This window comes from Hemicordylus capensis, chromosome 2 (assembly GCF_027244095.1).
Source record: "Hemicordylus capensis ecotype Gifberg chromosome 2, rHemCap1.1.pri, whole genome shotgun sequence".
Lineage (NCBI taxonomy): Eukaryota > Metazoa > Chordata > Lepidosauria > Squamata > Cordylidae > Hemicordylus > Hemicordylus capensis.
Genome location: NC_069658.1, coordinates 144,566,162 through 144,584,992, shown reverse-complemented (window position 1 = coordinate 144,584,992; position 18,831 = coordinate 144,566,162). Strand labels below are relative to the sequence as shown.

Sequence of the window (18,831 nt, the reverse complement as noted above, 5' to 3'; positions counted from 1 at the left end):
CCATAAAATATGTAACATTATTAAAAGAAGACAGCACTCACAAATTTCTAACCTTCCCTGTGGGGGTTTTGGGGAAAGGTTAAAATTTGTTGAAAATCTCCTGCTTACCCATTTCTTTTGTGGGTTGGGTGGTAGGTAGCACCCATCATGCCCTACCATACAACCCACTTTGGTGTCCCTAGGAGCCAACACTTTAAAGAAAAACAGGGAATAAGCCCAATCTAAAAAGTAGCTGAGATGATATAAAAAATCAGGAGTAACTATAACATGATACTAGATTAATAATATGCATATACAAAAAGATATAAATATACATGGGTATTTTAATAATAAAAGTTAATTTTTAATTATTATTTTTAAAATACTATTAACAAGGACTTTTTGTTGAAAGATCATAGTGTATAATAAGTCCTTAGGCATATGCTGACTGAATACTATAATCTTGTAATTCCTGGTGCGCTCATTTCCTTGTGATAGCAGTCAGACACATTTTGACCTTCAGTCTTCCTTTCCCCCTTCTCTTTCATGCAATATTCCCATGAATATAGTGTGCCTCCACCCTCCTCCTAGTCCAAAGAAGTTGTCACCATTTTTTCAAGACCATCTTTCTTCTCTAGGATATTAAGTTCTTATTTTAAAGATTAAAAGTTATAGAGCCACTAGTTCATATATAAAACACTTGTTTCAGGTTTGTATGTTTTGCTGAAACAGGCAGTTCGACGAACTGTTTCGGCCATCTGCATTTTGATTTGAGCTTGAAACAAAACGCAAAATCTGTTTCGTGCACATCCTTACTTTCTGATTATCAAAACACAGGTTTTAGGAAAGTGGTAGAACAAGAAGTACAGCAAAAATGTACAAAACATCTATTTTAAGTGTCACTCTTGCCTGCTTCAGTGGGTTTTTCAAAGAAGTTAGATTTGCCATTACAATAGCCTATATTTGCCCACCAGACAACCAATAAGGAAATGGAGTAAGAGTAAGTTTCACCCAACCAGGAGCGTAGCCAGGGGAGAGGGGCCCCGTGTTCACCCCTCTCTCCAGCGGCCCCTTGGAGTGAGGGAGATAATGAATAAAATAAGGGGGTTGGAACTGGGGGACCCTCATGAGCTGGGGGGGCAGTGTTCCCTCTAACAGGGATTCCCAGATGTTCTCCACTACAACTCCCAGCATCCCCAGCTGCAATGGCATTTGGCTGGGGATTACGGGAGTTGCAGTCAACAATATCTGGAAATCCCTGTTAGAGGGAACATTGCTGGGCCCCCCCAGGTCCTTTGAACCCATCTGCCCAATTATAGCTACATCCCTGCACCCAACACATAAAGACAAACTTGGGTGGACACTCAACAGGAAGTTGCAACCAATCATGACTCCCTGATGTGTGTACCCATATTTGGGCATTTGTCATTTTTTTTGTATATTCTTAGAGCATCTTAGGTGTACATCTAAAAGTGTGATTTATGAAATGACCCCAGTATGGGAGGTCCAAGTAGTTTACTTTCAGTATACTTACTGATCTGTATGCATGTACAATTATTCACATGTTATGTTGAACACACATACAGCAGGACACTTCCTATCTATATCCTGAATTTCAAGAGGCTTGTACCCAGGTTCACTTTTAAACTGAATGCACATACAGTCATTCTGAACAGCGTTTTTGGAAGGACAAAGAACACTCAATGTTTTCTAGCAATCTGGGGTGTCTTGAATCATGGGTACACCAAGTTTTAGGACTTTAGCTTATCAGGAAATATCCTGACTATTCTGATATCTTGCAAGTCAGTATGCCAGTGAAGCACAAGTGTGAGCCATGCCCCAGTGATCCCCTAGAGACTACACTGCAATCAGGAAACAGAACCCACGAGCTATTCAGATAGAAGAAATACAGTTTCCAATAGTTGAGGTCATCAATGGCAGAGAAGAGGTTTAGCCTCCACTCCCACTGGCATATATATAATTATATAAAGAGGTTCTTCTTTCAGAGTGGAAATTGCGGGTAACGTCAAGAGGAAGGAAAAGTTGCCTTGGCTGCTGTAAAGAGACACTGTCTTGCCTTGGAAATTCTGTTGTTTTACTTCTGGGCACATATAAACAGTTTATTTTTGTGATCCTTCTCTAGATAGGGTGGACTGCTTAGACATACAGGTAATGCCAGGCACACAGGTAAGACCAGGCACAATTACAGGTATATTCCCAGTTCACATGGAATGGGAGAGTGTGCATTGTATCCCACTGGGGTCGCTTGCAAAATGCAAGTCTCCTTTCCACAAACATTGTGAATAATACGTATTGTCAATAATCTCAATTTGCTTGCTTGTATTTTTTTTTTTTAATGCATGAGGGCAGGGGAGATGCAAGATCACATATGCTGTCCCTGATCCCAATCTCCATATGTTCATTTGAAGATCAGGACAGAGCCCTCACATATACAACTGTGCCTATGTAGGGCTTCTCTCCATATTAATTATTTATTATTATTATTTATCATTTTTACATTTATATCCCGCTCTTCCTCCAAGGAGCCCAGAGCAGTGTACTACATACTTAGGTTTCTTCTCACAACAACCCTGTGAAGTAGGTTGGGCTGAGAGAGAAGTGATTGGCCCAGAGACACCCAGCAAGTCTCATGGCTGAATGGGGATTTGAACTCGAGTCTCCCCGGTCCTAGTCCAGCACTCTAACCACTACACCACACTTTCATATGGTCCTAACTTTCAAAATCCACATGTGAAGGCTGGGAACAGGAACAGAGAGCTTCAGCACAAGAGCTCCCTCCCTCCAAATAATATACAGTATGAGGAAAGCAAGAGGCTGCAATCGTATATGTATTTTCTTGGGGAAACAGACCCGTGAACTCAGCTGGGTTTACTTCTGAGTAAAGAGGTATGTTGGATTTTATTAAACATGACTTCCAGGAAGTGAGGGTGGGACTTTGAACAGAAACATCTTGTTATATTAAATGAAAGAGGCACTTTCCTAAAGTTTCCCGCTTCCCGTGCCATGTCTAAAGTTAAGTAAATGATTTCGAATGCCATCTAGGAGATTTTGGTCCCAAATGCTCAATATTGTTACAGAAAATCAAACTAAAAGCAAACAAACGCAAAAGACAATGAGAAGAATGGAAAAAGGATAATGTGGTGTGCTTGAAAGCATGGTGGCTTGAAAGCGGAAACCAAACTAGAACTAGTCAAGTTAGGAAGCATTTTAATTGAGCAAGACTTGTACATCTCTAGGTCTCACAGCAGCTTTTAACTGGGTGGAAAGGCAGAAAGAGCATTGGCTGGAGACTGGAGTTACCATGATAGACCCCAGGCCAAGTCTAGGAGCCCAATGCTGTAGCATGGCTGAAACTAAGTGGGGTGGACCTGGGTGGAAATCAGCAGGAGCCCCATGTCAACGGCTTTAAGCTTTCTAAATGAAAAAAAGCACTTAAAGAAAAATCACTGGGCATATAAGTTACCCAGATTCAATAAAATATGCCATAGGCTCATCCCTGGCACCTGTTTTCAGTATCTGCATAAGATGATGACAGAGCTCCTGAGCAGGTGCAGAGGGCATTTCCTTCAACACTGAGAAGCTATACACCAGGGTCTGCTGCATAGCCCGAGGGTGGGAAAGGGCTCCCAGCCCCAACGTTTCCAGACAGACTTGATCTACGACATCGCTTTGTAAACTCACTCAGTCTTCCCCAGTCATAACATTTCCCCCCCACACCGCCAGTTTGTGGTCGGGAAGCGGACATGTTCCCTTGCCTGCACGAAGACCGGGAGATTCCGAGCCGAACGGGGCGCTCTCGAAGGAGGAACGGCGTGCCGAGCGGAGGGGGGCCGGAGGTGGGGGGTGGGCCGGGGGGGGGGGAACCGCTTTGTGCATTGCTAGCCATTCCACTCCAGGCATGCAAATCGCGAGGGCGCTGGATGCCACGCCAGAGACGCACACCGGGTGGCCGGTCACAGCAGCACCACAGGCGAGGGAAGAAACTAAGCGGCACCTCGCAACAAACCCCCAAACCAAACCGCACACGCTTCTGCAACAAAGACCGCCGCCGCCGTGCTGCTCTCCATTGCCGCTCAGCCTCTCGCTTCCCCTCCCGCCTGCACTAGCAGAAACAAAAGGCGCTCTGTGGAGATCTCGCTTACATGAGGACCGCGAGGGCTCTGCTGCTCCCAGCGAAGGTGCACGTTGCTCCCCATCCCGTAGAGCCGGCTATTGTGCGTCCTCCCGGCTTAATGAGCCGAGCGGCTGTTCACTCTCCAGAGGGGAGGCTTTGACGGGCACCTGAATTCTCTACGTTTAGCCCTGCCCCCTCGGAAAGTCTTTTTTTTTTAAAAAAAAAGAGTGGGCGGGGGGGGCACACATAGAAAGAAATCTGACTCTTTCACAAAAACCAGGATGTCAGCTAAGTGTGTTTTCCAAATGGAAATACGGAGCTGGGTTTTACTCTTCTCTTTTATTTATAGAGAGACGGTTTTTAAAGCTGTAAACCGAACTCCACCCTACAAGGACTATCTGGATCCCAGAAGGATGCTGTTCATAAAAAAAGAATAGCATTTTTTGTTGTTGTTGATTAGGTAAACTGAAATTATATAATCAACAGGAAATTTGTGTGTTTGTCCTCTCGAAATGGCTTCTGGATGTGTTTCAGGAAGGGGAATTCTCCTTTCCCCAATCTTCAATTTAAGATAATGGCTTGTCCTAGCTTTTTGTTTTTTGCATATCAAAAGCACTTCACAACCCTGTAAAGCAGGTGGAGGGCTGAGACTTGCCTGAGGCCACCTCATCAGTTAATGGCAGAAGCAAGAGTCAAGCCAGACTCTTTCTGGTCTGTAAGGTTTCTTAGCCATCCCATTACAGGCCACTAGCTCTCCAAAGTGTAGCCAGCTATGCCACCTGTGATCTGAATTTGCAGAGCAGGAGCATACTCACCGGTGGCTGAGGTGTGTCTGTTTCAAGCTTCTAAATAGCCACTTGCAATGCATGAGAATTGCCTCCAGGGGGTTTTACAGACAGGCCCATTTCCCACATCCAATCCTGATTGGAGTGTGTGCATATTCACTGGATTTAATCCAACCTCCCTGCGGGCTATCAGGGACCAGGACCGACGGAACTTTGATTCTCCCCAAATGGAGGCTGTGAATTCTGGCTTAGTCCGAGTTATGTTGGGGTAAAAAAATTCCTCTATTTCCAGCAGCTTTTGAAAAAACTCCGGGGCTTCTGCTTTTTCCAAAGGTGTTGATGAAGGTGCTGATGGCTATGTGAATGTTGGCTATATGAATGGTCCCTTGAATTAAAATACCTCGAATCTGCAGTGAAGCAGATTCACTTTTCAGATAACCTGAGGCATAGAGCCATGTGTGAAAAAACCTCCAGGTGAGCAAGGAAGGAAGTTACATTGGTAGAAATGCCCAGGGAGACCAATGGATATTGTTGTTGGCTTGTGACTAGGACTGCAAGATACACAGCACAGTCTTAAACATGTTTACTTGTGTATTTATCAGCTCTTCTTTGGGAGCTTTGCTAACCGAACCTCTGAAAAATCAACTAGACCAGCCTTTCAAGTTAGTGCCTCCCTGTTCAGGAACTCCTAATCAATTCTATGAGCTTTTATTAACTCTTTCAGACTGCATATGTTTGCAGATGAGTAAAAACAATAATCTCAAGGAGGGGGAAGGAAAGCATATGTTCCTTGCTTTTAATGCTGTGTCCACATGCCACAGCAGGCAATTCCTTAGAAGAAGCATCTCCACACCCTGCATGAGAGTACCAGCTGCATTTTTAAAAGGCAGATACTAAAAAAATGTTTTAAAGATTTGCTGTCTGATTAATGAGTCACTTTTTAACTGATGAACAGTTTTTTACTTGATTAGTCTAACCAGTTGATTGACTATAGCCACAAGTCCTTGAACATTTAAATGGGAATAAGTTCAATTGAAATCAGAAACTCTTATCTCAGTTGTCCAAAGAAAAAAGAGGGCAGCACCAAAATCAAAGCCTAAAGAAGAAGAAAAGATATGCTGATGCGTGTATGCATGTATGTGTGTAGGTGTGGTGTGGTGTGGTATGGTGTGGTGTGTGTATATCTATCTATCTATCTATCTATCTATCTATCTATCTATCTATTCATCCATCTATATCCCAACAAGGGGTGTGCAATCAATATCTGTGATTCGATTCGAGGTTGAATCGAATCACAGGCCCTCTAACTGATTTGTCTATTGATCACCCCAATTCAACCCAAATAGAAATAGATTTGGGTTATTAGAGCGTCATTTTCAGGCCCGCTTTGCTTGAAAAACAGGCCTCAGAATGGCAGGGAAATCTGATCTACCCACTGATCTCAACTGGTGAACCAGCTCTCCCTGCCATTTTGAGGCTGGTTAGCTGCCTCAATGAATCACCCCGATTTGGCCCAAATAGATTTGGGTTATTTGGGCTATTTGGCCCAAATAGATTGGGTTTGAGTGCCATTTTGAGGCTCATTTTGATGAAAAACAGGCCTCAAAATGGTGGGGAGATCTGGTCTACCACAGAGGGTAGACCAGCCTTCCACTCTGGACTTAGTGTGTCAACCCGCCTCAGATTGCTGATACCAATTGGTAGAACAGCTCACCCTGCCATTTTGAGGCCCATTTTTCCAAGCAAAATAAGCCTCAAAGAGGTCTTTGAATCACCCAAATCAATTTGGGTCAAATCGGGGATGATTCTGTTCTACCCTGAATCTGGCCTTTTTCCCCAGGGTGATTTGATTTGGGGTAGAATAATTGATTAATCGATTGATTGATTTCATTGAATAACCAGATCAGCCCCCAATTTGACCCCAATAAATTTGTGGTTGAATCATTTTGCACATCCCTAATCCCAACACATTTTGAGTTATGTGTTCTTCATTGGGGAATGAGATATCTTCATGGTCTTGTGAATAGTGTCATTTCTTTTCCCATAATGAAGAGCACATAGCTTGAAAAACACTGGAAAGGGATTTTGTTTCATCTATCTCCCTACCTACACTAGGAGATCTTTTCTTTTTTATGTCATCTGCCCCAGCTGTGCCAGCCTATATTTTGCTGACTAAAGCAGAGCTCCAAATGACATCTCCTCCCTTCCCTCGCCCTTCTCTTTTCCTCCTGTAACAACCACACCCAGGGGCGTAGCAAGGTTGGAGTAGGCCCAGAGACAAGATTTTAAAATGCCCCCCCATTGAAGCTCAGCTCATGAAGTAAATACATCTTAAATGAGGCTGAATAGTGGTAACAAAAAGCATAGTAAAATTTATTTCTCTATATAACACCTATGTGCCACAATAGAACATCATCCTAAATTATTATTTATTTTTTTAAATAGAATTTTAATTTTCAAAATAAAAAGTAGATAAAGGAGAGATACAACAATAGTGTTCGAAAATATCAAGCAATACAAATTTTGAAAAAGGAAAAGAAACAGCAACCTCTTCCCACACTTTTCACCACCCATAGTTTGATAACTAAATAAAGAAACAACCTAATATTTCATAATTACAAATATGATAAAAAGCCTAAATTCTTTTTTAAATTCTATTTAAAAAAATAAATAATAATTTAGGATGATGTTCTATTGTGGCACATAGGTGTTATATAGAAAAATAAATTTTACTATGCTTTTTGTTACCACTGTTCAGCCTCATTTACCTATTGAGTAAAAAAGAATCATTTCTATAAAAATCATTTAATTTTTATAGAAAAATCATTTCTTTAAAAATGCCAAGTTAACGAACAGAATAACACCCTTTTCTGCAATATTTTATGCCATTTTTACCTTGTGTACACAAAAGAACATAAAACTGAATAAAAAAGCAACCTAACATTCCATAATTACAGATAATAATAATAATAATAATAATAATAATAATAATAATAATAAAAAACAAAAACAACCAATTCTTTTGAGTAAAAAAGAGTCATTTCTATAAAAAAGCCATATTAACAAATGGCAAAACTCCCCTTTCTGCAATATTTTATGCCGTGATTACCTTGTGTACACAGAAGATCATAAATCAAATCCCGACACTGGGAACAAATGGGGACCTTGTTGAATGTTGTAATTTACAAAAGGCTCCCAAAGAGACATAAGTGACTCAGAAGAGAGACCCTTCTTGTAAGATGAGACTTTTGAAATTGATGCATAATCCGATAGCTTCAAAAACCAATCGTTTAAAGAGGGAATAACAGGTACCTGCCAGTTTGTGGTGAATATAATCCTTGCTGCGGTAATCATATATAGAAATCGCTCATTAAGTTTAGAAGAAATTTAAGGTTTAGTCATACTGAGAAGAAATATTTCTGGAAGAAAAGGGAGCTTAACCTCTAAGATTTGTTCAATTTTCTTATGAATTTGCTTCCAGAACAGTTGAGTTTTGTCACAGCTCCACCACATATGATAAAATGAACCAGGTGATGGTTGCATTTCCAGCAATTCTTCAAGACAGAGTCATCTATTTTGTTAATTGTCAAAGGAGTTATGTACCATCTAAAAAACATCTTATACCAATTTTCTCTTAAATTGTTACTCAGGGTAAATTTAATGTTCTTCTTCCACTGATATTCCCAGTCAGACATATCAATCGACCTGTTAAAATTCTGCATCCATTTTCTCATGCATTCTTTAATCTGCTCAATCTCTGTGTCATATCTCAATAACAATTTGTATATTCTGCCTAACAGATGATCATTATTTCGAGTAATGAGATCCTCATAGTCAGTTAATTCTCTGAGCTTACCACCCTGTATCTGCAACTCCTTCCGTACTATCAAACTGATCTGGGCATGTTGAAACCAAGATGAAGAAAGCGGTGGTTGTTCAGAAGATTTACTTTGAGCAAGGTGTTGGATTAAACTATGCAGAGTATATGAGTGCTCTCTCCAAAATCTATACTTGTGCGAAGATTCCTCTTCATAGAAATACACATTCAAGATTGAGGTCAAAGGTGATAGCCTTGGACTTATTATTTTTTGATATTTATCCCAGACGTATAAAAGACTTTGCCTAATGGCATGATATTGTATCTCCGAATCTTTTCTCGAGCTTGTAATCCACAAATAGTTATGCAGTCCTCTAGAAAGACCAGAGCTTTCCATTCCAGTAAGATAACCGTAGGGGGATATAATCCATTCTGAAATCCAAGTCAAACAACTGGCATGATAATAGAGTTTCAAATTTGGAACACCTAGTCCACCTCTTTCCTTTACATCATGCATAACCTTAAATCATATTCTAGGTTTTTTTTTTAATAGTTCCAGATAAATGAGTTAAGCTGACTCTGCCATTTATTCAGTATCCTATCTTCTATCTTTATAGGGATCATTTGAAAATGAAAATTCATCTTGGGCAGTACATTCATTTTTATCGCAGAAATCCGCCCGAGCCAAGAAAGAGTCAGCTTTTTCCATCTGTCCAGATCAGCCGCAATAGATTTCCAAATTTGCATATAGTTGTTTTTAAACAGGTCTTTATTATTCTTAGTGAGATTTATTCTCAGGTATTTTATTGGCTTCTTCTTTGTTTGTACTACTAAAACCTTAGAAAAATTTTCCATTTCCTCTTCCGTAAGGTTCCAAGTCAGAATCTGTGTTTTTCCCCTGTTACTCTTGTAACTGGAGACCAGACTGTACTGATTTATCTGTGTCAGCAGTGTGTCAAGAGAATCTTCTAGCTGTGTTACAGTAAGGAGTACATCATCTGCATACAATTTTATTTTATGTTCTAAGTCACCAATATTAACACCCCGAATCTGTTGCTCCTGACGGATTTTAACTGCCAGGGGTTCAAGAGCAAGTATAAACAGAAGTGGAGAAAGCGGGCATCCTTGTCTAGTTCCTTTGTTAATATAACACTTTTGGGATAATAACACATTTACTATTATTTTTGCTGACTGTTGTTGATATATACTGCGAATCCAGGATAGAAAATTGGAACCACAGTTCATTTTTTCTAAAACTGAAAACAGGAAAGGCCATTCCAAATTATCAAAGGCTTTATCGGCATCTAGGAAGAGCATAGCTGCTTTTGTACCTGTTGCAGTTATTTTGTCGATTGCATTCAAAACGAATCTTGTGTTATCTTTCATAAGCCGTTTCGGGATAAAACCTGTCTGTTCTGAGTGGATTACTTCAGACAGAAAACCTCTTAGTCTCGCAGCAAGGATGGATGTAAACATTTTGTAATCCACATTCAGAAGAGATATTGGCCGATATGTTTCAGGCCGAGTTGAGTCTTTCCCGTCTTTCCTTATAGATTAAGGAAATGAATGCTTCTTGCCAAGAAACAGGTAAAGCATACTTCTGTTAAAGGGCCAATAAGTTTTTCTTGGAACTTTTTATAATACAATGGAGATAGGCCATCAGGTCCTGGCAAGTTATTTTTGAGGTTTGTTATTGCCGCTTTTGTTTCCTCCATGGATATGGGTTTATTAAGACAGCTCTTATGTTCTTCCGAAAAAGGCTTTATTTGTATATTTTCTAAAAACTGTCTTACTCTTTGTGGGTCTTTCTTATCTTCTTTGTAGAGTTTAGAGTAGTATTCCACGAACTGTTCGGACATTGCATCATTAGTCATAACAAATTCACTGCCATTCCAAATCGACGTTATTGTTCTCTTTTCCTGTTCCTTTCTCACCTGATAGGCTAATAATGTGTCAGGTTTATTGCCTTTTTCAAAGTATTTTTTTTCCACATAGGTCATATTCCTAAATATCTCTTTAGATTCTATAAGGTCCACTTGTTTTTGGAGTTCTCTGATATTTTGCCAAATATCCTGAGAATGGTTGGTCTTATGGAGAGTTTCTAAACGACTCAGTTCCTTAAGTATACGGTTCCTTTGCATTTGTAGATCCTTCTTCCTTTTGGATGATTCAGAGATAAAGATCCCCCTCATAAAGGCCTTACTCGAATCCCATACAGAAAAAATGGAAACATCTGAGGTCTTATTTCTTTGGAAAAAATGTGACAATTCTTCGTTACATTTCAGAAGCACATTCTCTTGTTGTAACAAAAAATTATTCAATCTCCACCTCCTCGGTCCGTTATTCGAATGTTGAAACGTTATTTTCAATGGATTATGGTCGGCGTATGTGAGGAGTGCAATTTCTACATCTTGTATCCTCGGAAGCATTGACTTTGAGACCATACACATGTTGATTCTAGACTAGAGTATGATTGGGGAGGTTGAGAGAAAAAGGTAAAATCTCTTCCTAAAGGATATTTATATCTCCATGCATCTTCAATCGATAATAGTTTCATATACACAAATACATTCTTAGGCAACTTTCCTGAGTTCTCTTTATGTTGTCCGGACTTGTCCAACAATGGCGAGAGAACAGCATTCCAATCACCAGAAATCAGGAGATTGCCCTCAGCAACATCCATCATCTTCTGAAAGAATGTTTGGAAAAACTGAGCTTTATTATCATTCGGGGCATATACAGAAACAATAGTAATTTTAGTTTGTTGGGGAGTACGAAATTTTAATATAATAAATCGGCCAAGATCATCTTGCATTTGTTTTTCTAGAGTCCAGTTCAAAATTTTAATATAGATTACTACTCCGTTTTTCTTCTTAGGGCCGGAAGCAACATAACACTGGCCCAGTGCCTTGCAAGATAACAAGTTAATATTACTTGTTTTAATATGTGTTTCCTGAAGACAAATTATATCGGCTCCTTCCTTCTTCAATTTTGAAAAAACCTTCTTTCTCTTTGACAGGCTATTTAACCAGTTTATATTTCTTGAAATCAGTTTTTTGGGACAAGCCATCTTCTCTGAGATCTTCAACTGGTCGGTAAACTAAAAGGCTGAGGCCTGGTCACTTTTCTGTTCTTCCGGTAAATCGTAGGCTGGCTGATTTGGAGTGGTCGTATCTGGAATATGTAGTGATTCTAGGAAGAGAGTAGCATCTGAAGGTGTGAAAATCTGTGCCTTCCCCTGATCCAAGAATACTTCTAAACAGAAGGGAATACGCCACCTGTAACTTATTTTCTTTTCTTGAAGTACGGTTGTGAGGAATTTCAGTTCCCTCTGTTTAAAATATCTATTGGAACATCTGGAAGAATTTGTAAACGAGTATTATGGTATTCCAAAGGAGATCTTCTTTGCGCCTGGAGGATTGTTTCTTTGGTATATTTATTTAGGAATTTAACCAGAATATCTCTGGGAACTTTTCTCTCCCGTGAATATCTTGAGTTCAGTCTATAAGCTTCCTGAAAGTCCAAGGGGCTTTCAGAATTTAAGTATTCTTGGAGCAAAGTCTTGACAACAGCTCGAAGGTCTCCTTTCCCAAATTCCTCTGTTAGACCACGGATTTTCATGTTGGATGATCGTTGCTGGGATTCAAGGATTTCAATTCAACTCTCTAATCGTCTGAAATCAGCTTCTCGGGATATTTTCTCAGCTGTTATGTCCTCTTGTATTTTGGCGACTTCAGAAGAAAGGTGATCATGTTCTGTAAGTTTTTTAGTGACTTCATCAAGTCTTGAGGTGACCTCCGACTGGAAACTATCAAATTTGGCATCTAGGCCTTGAATCCGGGATGAAACAGTCTGTAGTTCCTTAAGAAATGACTCTTGAAATTTGGAAAAAGAAGAAGAGCCCTCTGCAGTTAACGGGCTTTCTGGAATGTCAGGGTCCTCATCAGAGTCTTTCCTGGACTTTGTAGATTCACCTCTCTTATGCATTATTCTGATTGACTTTGCACCAAAATATCTATACATAGGACCAAAAAAAGAAAAAAGAAAAAAAAAGGTATCCAAGAGGGATAGTTCCCTAAATACGGGTAGATCCACAGCAGAATCACAGGGAATTATAACGAAAGAAGGAAAAAACACACAAAAAAAACCTCTGGTTTCTCTTCCGATCGTATAAATCTTTCACCTTTCACTAAATTATTTTTTAAAAGCTTTTGTAAATTGTGGACAATGCAAGTCATTTAATGGTACTAGAGAAAGACATGCTGTTCTGGTAGCTCCATGTCTTAACACTCATATCAGTTTCGGAGGATGAATACAACTGAAGGAAGCCCGGGCAGATGTGCAGCTGGGGGAGTTAGTCATGTGACTTGCCTCTGGGCCCCCCCCCAAGGCAGTGGGCTCTCAGACAACTGTCTCCCCTTGCCCTATTATAGTTACACCCCTGACCACACCCTCAGTAACTTCCTTCCTTCCCATTTCTCCCCATTCCTTCCTTTTCTATGAGTAGGAAAGAGGAAAAGCAGTGTGGTGCCATTTCTCCTTCCTTCCTCAGCTAGCCATCCCTGTGGCAGAGGTACTGTGTAGGCTGCTGTGCTGTCTCCAAGAACTGGCCCAGAACCTGCTGTCTGGAGTGGCCTGCTGTCTCATAGTAGGGCAGGCAGGAGCAGAGTCACCATTGGGCAAACGGTTCAAAGAACCCAGGCCACCAGTGGAAAAGGCCACCAACGCCCCGTGGCTCGGGCTCCAGAGGAGCCCAGAGCGAACTCCCCCCTCCCACGACTGGGCCTCTGAGAGCCCAGGAGAACTATCTGCAAGTTATTTCAGGCAGTGCAGACTGCCCAATGTAACATTTTCCCTTTCCTCTCCCTCTCTGGAGGGAGAGAAAGGGGAAAACGTCCTATCAGACAGCCAGCGCTGCCTGAAATGACGTACTGAGAGCTCGTTCGGGCTTTTGGCAGCACAGGCCACGCCCCCCCTGCAAAAGGGGCATGGCCTGGGCTGCCGAGAGCCCGAACGAGCTCTCAGCACATCATTTCAGGCAGCATTGGAGAGAGGGAGAGGAAGGGGAAAATGTTCTACTGGGCAGTCTGCGCTGCCTGAAGTAACCTGTAGATAGTTCACCCGGGCTCTCAGTGGCCCGGGCATGGGAGGGGGAGTTTGCTCTGGGATCCTCTGGAGCCCAAGCCATGCCCCCATGCGTGTGATGTCACAAACACGGGTGAACGGGGAGGGGGCCACCAAGTGGGGCTGGATGCAGGCTGCCGCTCAGCTGGCTCCACGCCTGAGGGCAAGGCCAGTTCTGTTAGTAGTCAGAACTTCACAGTAAGAGTGTGTGATGTTAGGCCACAGATATGGTGGAAGATCACGGGATTAATGTAGGCCCCCCCCCCCAATTCCCGGATTTCTTTCAGGAATGATTAAGCACCTATTTGTAGCCTGGGCTATACATAGCAGAACAGCAGAACGTGGCAATGAAGTAGTAGAGTCCTGAGGTGCCTGAATGAACTGTACCATTTCAGACTGCAGGTGGGGTTAATATTTTTGAGTGCTCACTCCCTTGCTCTTGGGAGACAGCAAGTGCTGCGTGTCAGGAGGGAGGCAAAGCTGGAAGAGGGCAGTGGGCAATTGGGAAGCAGAAGCCAAGCAGGGGGCTAGAATGGAGGGGGAAACAAAAAAGTATCAGTGGGAGAGGCAGTGAGGATGGTGTGTACATTGTCTAGTCCTCCCCATCCCTAGACTCACATAGAGCAGGGAAAGGCTGCAGGGAAAGGGGAAACAAGGCTTCCACTCCAGTCCCCTCTGGCCAGAAGAGCCCAGTTGGGTTCCTTTCCTTTGCTTCCAGATTATGGTCTCACTTCCATCTTCTTTGGGTTTCCAAGGCTGTCATTCCTCTTACCACCTTCCTTCATCCTTGACTCCTTGACAAGGATATGGTAAAATAAGGCACTGAGAGAAATACCCCCACTTTGGGGAAGGTTGGCCCTCTTGAAAACCTGTTTCTCCTGCTCACTCAACCCTCCAGCCTGAGGCAAGCAGTCAAGATAGTTCAACTGTACTGGCTCTGATTTTCAGAGGAAGTAGCTGCAGATGCCCAAAGACTACACACAGCTGCCAGGATGGGGATGTTTCCCCATCTTGAAATAAGAGCCAGCACAGTCATGTTCCTGCTGCATGTGTGAGAGGGCAGAAGTTAGGGAAACCCTGTAAATGATGGGCATGGATTCCAGGTGAGAGTGGGTCATAGGAACAAAGGAACATAGGAAGCTGCCATATACTGAGTCAGACCATTGGTCCATCTAGCTCAGAATTGTCTTCACAGACTGGGAGTGGCTTTTCCAAGGTTGCAGGCAGGAATCTCTCTCAGCCCTATCTTGGAGAAGCCAGGGAGGGAACTTGGAACCTTTTGCTCTTCCCAGAGCGGCTCCATCCACTGAGGAGTATCTCTTACAATGCTCACACTTCTAGTCTCCCATTCATATGCAACCAGGGCAGACCCTGCTTAGCTAAGGGGACAAGTCATGCTTGCTACCACAAGACCAGCTCTTCTCCTGAGAGGTCCTGTGTAGGGGTGTGCGAGTTGATTCAAATTGAGCTGGGGTTGAGTTTGAGCCGGCTCGGCTCGAAGGCTTGGGCTCAAGCTGGCCCGGCTCTATAAAGAGTGAAGCCAGTATGAGCCTGAATCAAGCTGGGCCTGGCTTAAAGAGCTAGCTCACGGGCTGTCTCAAGTTGTAGAGGGGAATCCGGCAAATATTCCCTTTTGCAAGTAAAGCGCTTTCCTTAAAGTAAATGTGGTGGTGGTGGGGGGTCCCAGAAAAAGTACTCTTTAGCTTAAAAATAAGGCAGAACGGATGGCGGTGGGTGTTCCTCCACTCCCCCACCCACTGGCCTCTCAAATAACAGTCTGGGCAGGCTGTGGCCTGGTTTGAGCCTCTGCGCACACACGGAGGCCATTAGAGTGACTTCCACACATGCACAGAAGCCATTTGCATCACCACACAAATTTGTCTGGTGACGCAAATGCCCTCTGCACACACGTGGGAGTCATTCTAATGGAGTCCATGTATGCACAGAGGCCCAAACCGGGCTGTCACCTGCCCGGCTTGTCACAACAGAGGGGTTGGAGGAGCCCCCACCTCCACCATCCCTGTGGCTGCCACGGCCACGTTTGCTGCCCTTGTGGCTGCCACCTTATTCTTAAGGTAAACACTACCTTTTCTCACCCTCCCCCACCACATTCATTTTAAGGAAAGACCTTTATTTATTAAGGGGCATCTTCTCTGGATTCCTCTTTACAGGTATACCCCTCTGGCTGGCTCATGAGCCAGCTCAGCCAGGCTTGAGGCCCAGAGCAGAACTGGCCCCAGCTCGATCGAGCCCAAGCTCAAATGACCCATGGCGGCTTGAATCCGGTTTGGATTCTAGGTGTACTGTGAAACCCGGTTCCGTGCACATCTCTAGTCCTGTATATAACATATGAACTAGCTTGATTACAGCAGTCTCTCAAGGCCTCTGAGCACGACGTCTTTACACTTGGTGATGATTTTTTGCATTTGGGTAACAATAATCAAAGCACTTGGTTGTGCAAGCACTGTACTCTGAGACCAGACTGCAGATTTACAAGATGTCCATCCTATATATTTAAATGTTAATAAGCTGTTAATATGTCAGTATTATTCAGTTGCCTAAAAGTAGCTATATGTAGTTTCAGGCTCATCACCAATGATGTATTAGTGTATTGGTAAAAATTGCCCCAGGACTTCTTCTAGGAAGCTATTGTTATGATGAAGGGTTTCTGAAGCTGTATTTCTTCGGGGCAATGGTACAAGGGGACACACACACACACACACACACACACACACACACACACACACACACAGACTTCTATTTCTCCAAACCATTTTCCTACTCCAGCTTGCAGCTGGTCCAATTATTATTTGGAGGTCATTGGGAGTTCACCTGAAAGCTGCTGTTCTACTTCTGTGATGAGTTGTCTCCTAGAAGAGCTTAAGGCAATAATTCCAGAATGACCTCCTAGATGAACATTCATTCATCTGCTTTTATTGCTTGCTTATGGTTACTTTCCACTACTTTATCCAGAGATGCTTCAGATGACATCACTTCTGGTGGTACCTCTTCTTTTAAAGAATTTTGGGGTCAAGTTGATATTCTTACTACAGTAACACTCTGGCTGCATTCACAAGTAATGGAGAGCCTGAGTTGCAGGGACCTGCGGTTTCCTTACAGGTATGTCCGAATGTGTGCAACTCCAGTCCTGTCAGTTGTGCAGCCTGAAGTTGTGCTCTGGAGACTCCAGTTTAAACCCTTGGTTTGTAGTGAGTTTTGCTGCTCAGGTTTCACGGAGCCTCCGTTCCATCCAAATGCAGCACTGGAGGTTGCATTTGGCTGGACTGGAGTTGAGGCATGCAGTTCCTCCCTCTTTCCCTCCCTGATTGGCTGTGTGGAGGATGGGGAGTGTAATTGACCTGTGGTTCTACAGGATGTGTGAATGTGGTCACTGTGGACTACAGTGAATTGAGATCTTGAGCTCGTTCTCATGACCAGCAATCAGAGGGTAGGAGACAGAAAAGCCAGCTATTGATGATTGTGAGATTCACAGGAAGCCTGCCTACACAGCCTGTCCAAACTTGCAAAGTCTGACTTTTTAACCTTGATTTTTACCATGGTAGGACAAAAATAGCAGCTGCCCTATCTCAGTTTTTGATCATCTGCTGAAATCCCTGGTTAAAGCAGTCCCCAGGAGCTGGAGACCATCTCTGTCAGAGAGTTCTATGGCTAGAGGGGCCAGTCAGAGGATAGCTGCTAGTGCACTGATGGCTGGGAGCACAATGCATCATGAAATACCTTGGAGGACCTAGCTCCCTGTTCTCATTGCGGAGCCCCCTCTTGCTGCTATCATCTATGTGGTGAGTTTGCAGAGACAAATGGAGGCTCTGGAATGAGGTTAAAACTCTTCCCTCCCTGAAACCACCCTCAGGTGACCTTCTTACATTACATCTCTGCTGTGTGCTTGGCAATGGCTGAGTTGTTCATTACACTGGAAAGGGGTGGTTGAAAACAGCTACAAGCTACCTACAACTCATGGTGAATCTATGCTTTGATCAAGGTTATGATTTCATGGAGGGACAGAAAAGTGGCAGGATGTGGCAATGACGGTAGAATTTAGCTCCTAAGAACCTCAGCTTTCTTCTGGGTTTTAAAATAAAGTTTCTAGCTCTCATGGTTAGGAAGAGATAATTGAAAATATGTGGGCAATGCCTGGTATAATTTTGGAAGCCAGAGGAATTACTGAGTGATAAGGTAGGACTCCAGCCCGTAGGGGCTGCTAACCCATAACTCCATGACTACTAGGAGCAGAATATACTATGCCGCATAATCTGAAACTGCAGATTGATTTATGCAAAATAAGAGAAATATGTCAATTTTGCTTACTATCATTGTAAATAATGTATAGTTGCAAACTTCTGCTATTGCTTTTATAGAATTTCGGTTACTTGGGTAGAGAGTTTTAATTTTATTTTTAAGCACAGCACATACAAAGCCCTGGATGTAATCTTATGAAGAAAAGAGGAATAGCTAGCCACTCTGCAGAAGAGCAGAAAGACAGGAGTAGGGAGAGCAAGACCCTTTCCATAGGCCTGCCTTAGCTTCACCCCTCTTGGACTCCATCAATGGATAGCTACTCTGTATGGTACGGAGGCAGAAAGAAAGAGAGAGGCCATGTTCTAGCAGTGATTTGCCCTGAATTTTCCTGACTGCTTCTGCTTCCCTTTCACTCTCCTTTCTTTGCCTCCCAAATGTGTCATACAGTGTTTTAGACTGTAAGCTTGATGGCAGGATCTGTGTGATTTTTAACTTTTGTACAGTGCCTAGCTATTTAGGTGCTATATTAATAATGTTATCTTAGTCCGGTGACATCTATTCATATAGACATTTGTCTACATTAGAATGCTGTCATCTGATCAGTTTTAAATCAACTGGAACCAATCAGGTATGTATGTTTGGAGTTGAAAGTCTCTCTGCCGCCCTCCCCGCCACCCTGTTCAGTCTCTCTGCTAGTCAATGAGCCATTCTAAATGTATCAATGTATTTCTAGA

At 42.6% G+C, this 18,831-nt stretch overlaps 1 protein-coding gene across 1 annotated transcript in view; it reads right to left on the bottom strand.

The window, feature by feature from the left end:
* The window catches only part of GNE (glucosamine (UDP-N-acetyl)-2-epimerase/N-acetylmannosamine kinase), a 71,835-nt gene extending 67,563 nt beyond the window's left edge, over positions 1-4,272 (bottom strand). The window contains exon 1 of the mRNA XM_053299463.1: positions 4,143-4,272. Within this exon, the coding sequence (XP_053155438.1) occupies positions 4,143-4,196 (54 nt within the window). The 5' untranslated portion in view covers positions 4,197-4,272. The remainder of the gene's footprint in view (positions 1-4,142) is intronic.
* Between the last annotated feature and the right edge of the window lie 14,559 nt (positions 4,273-18,831).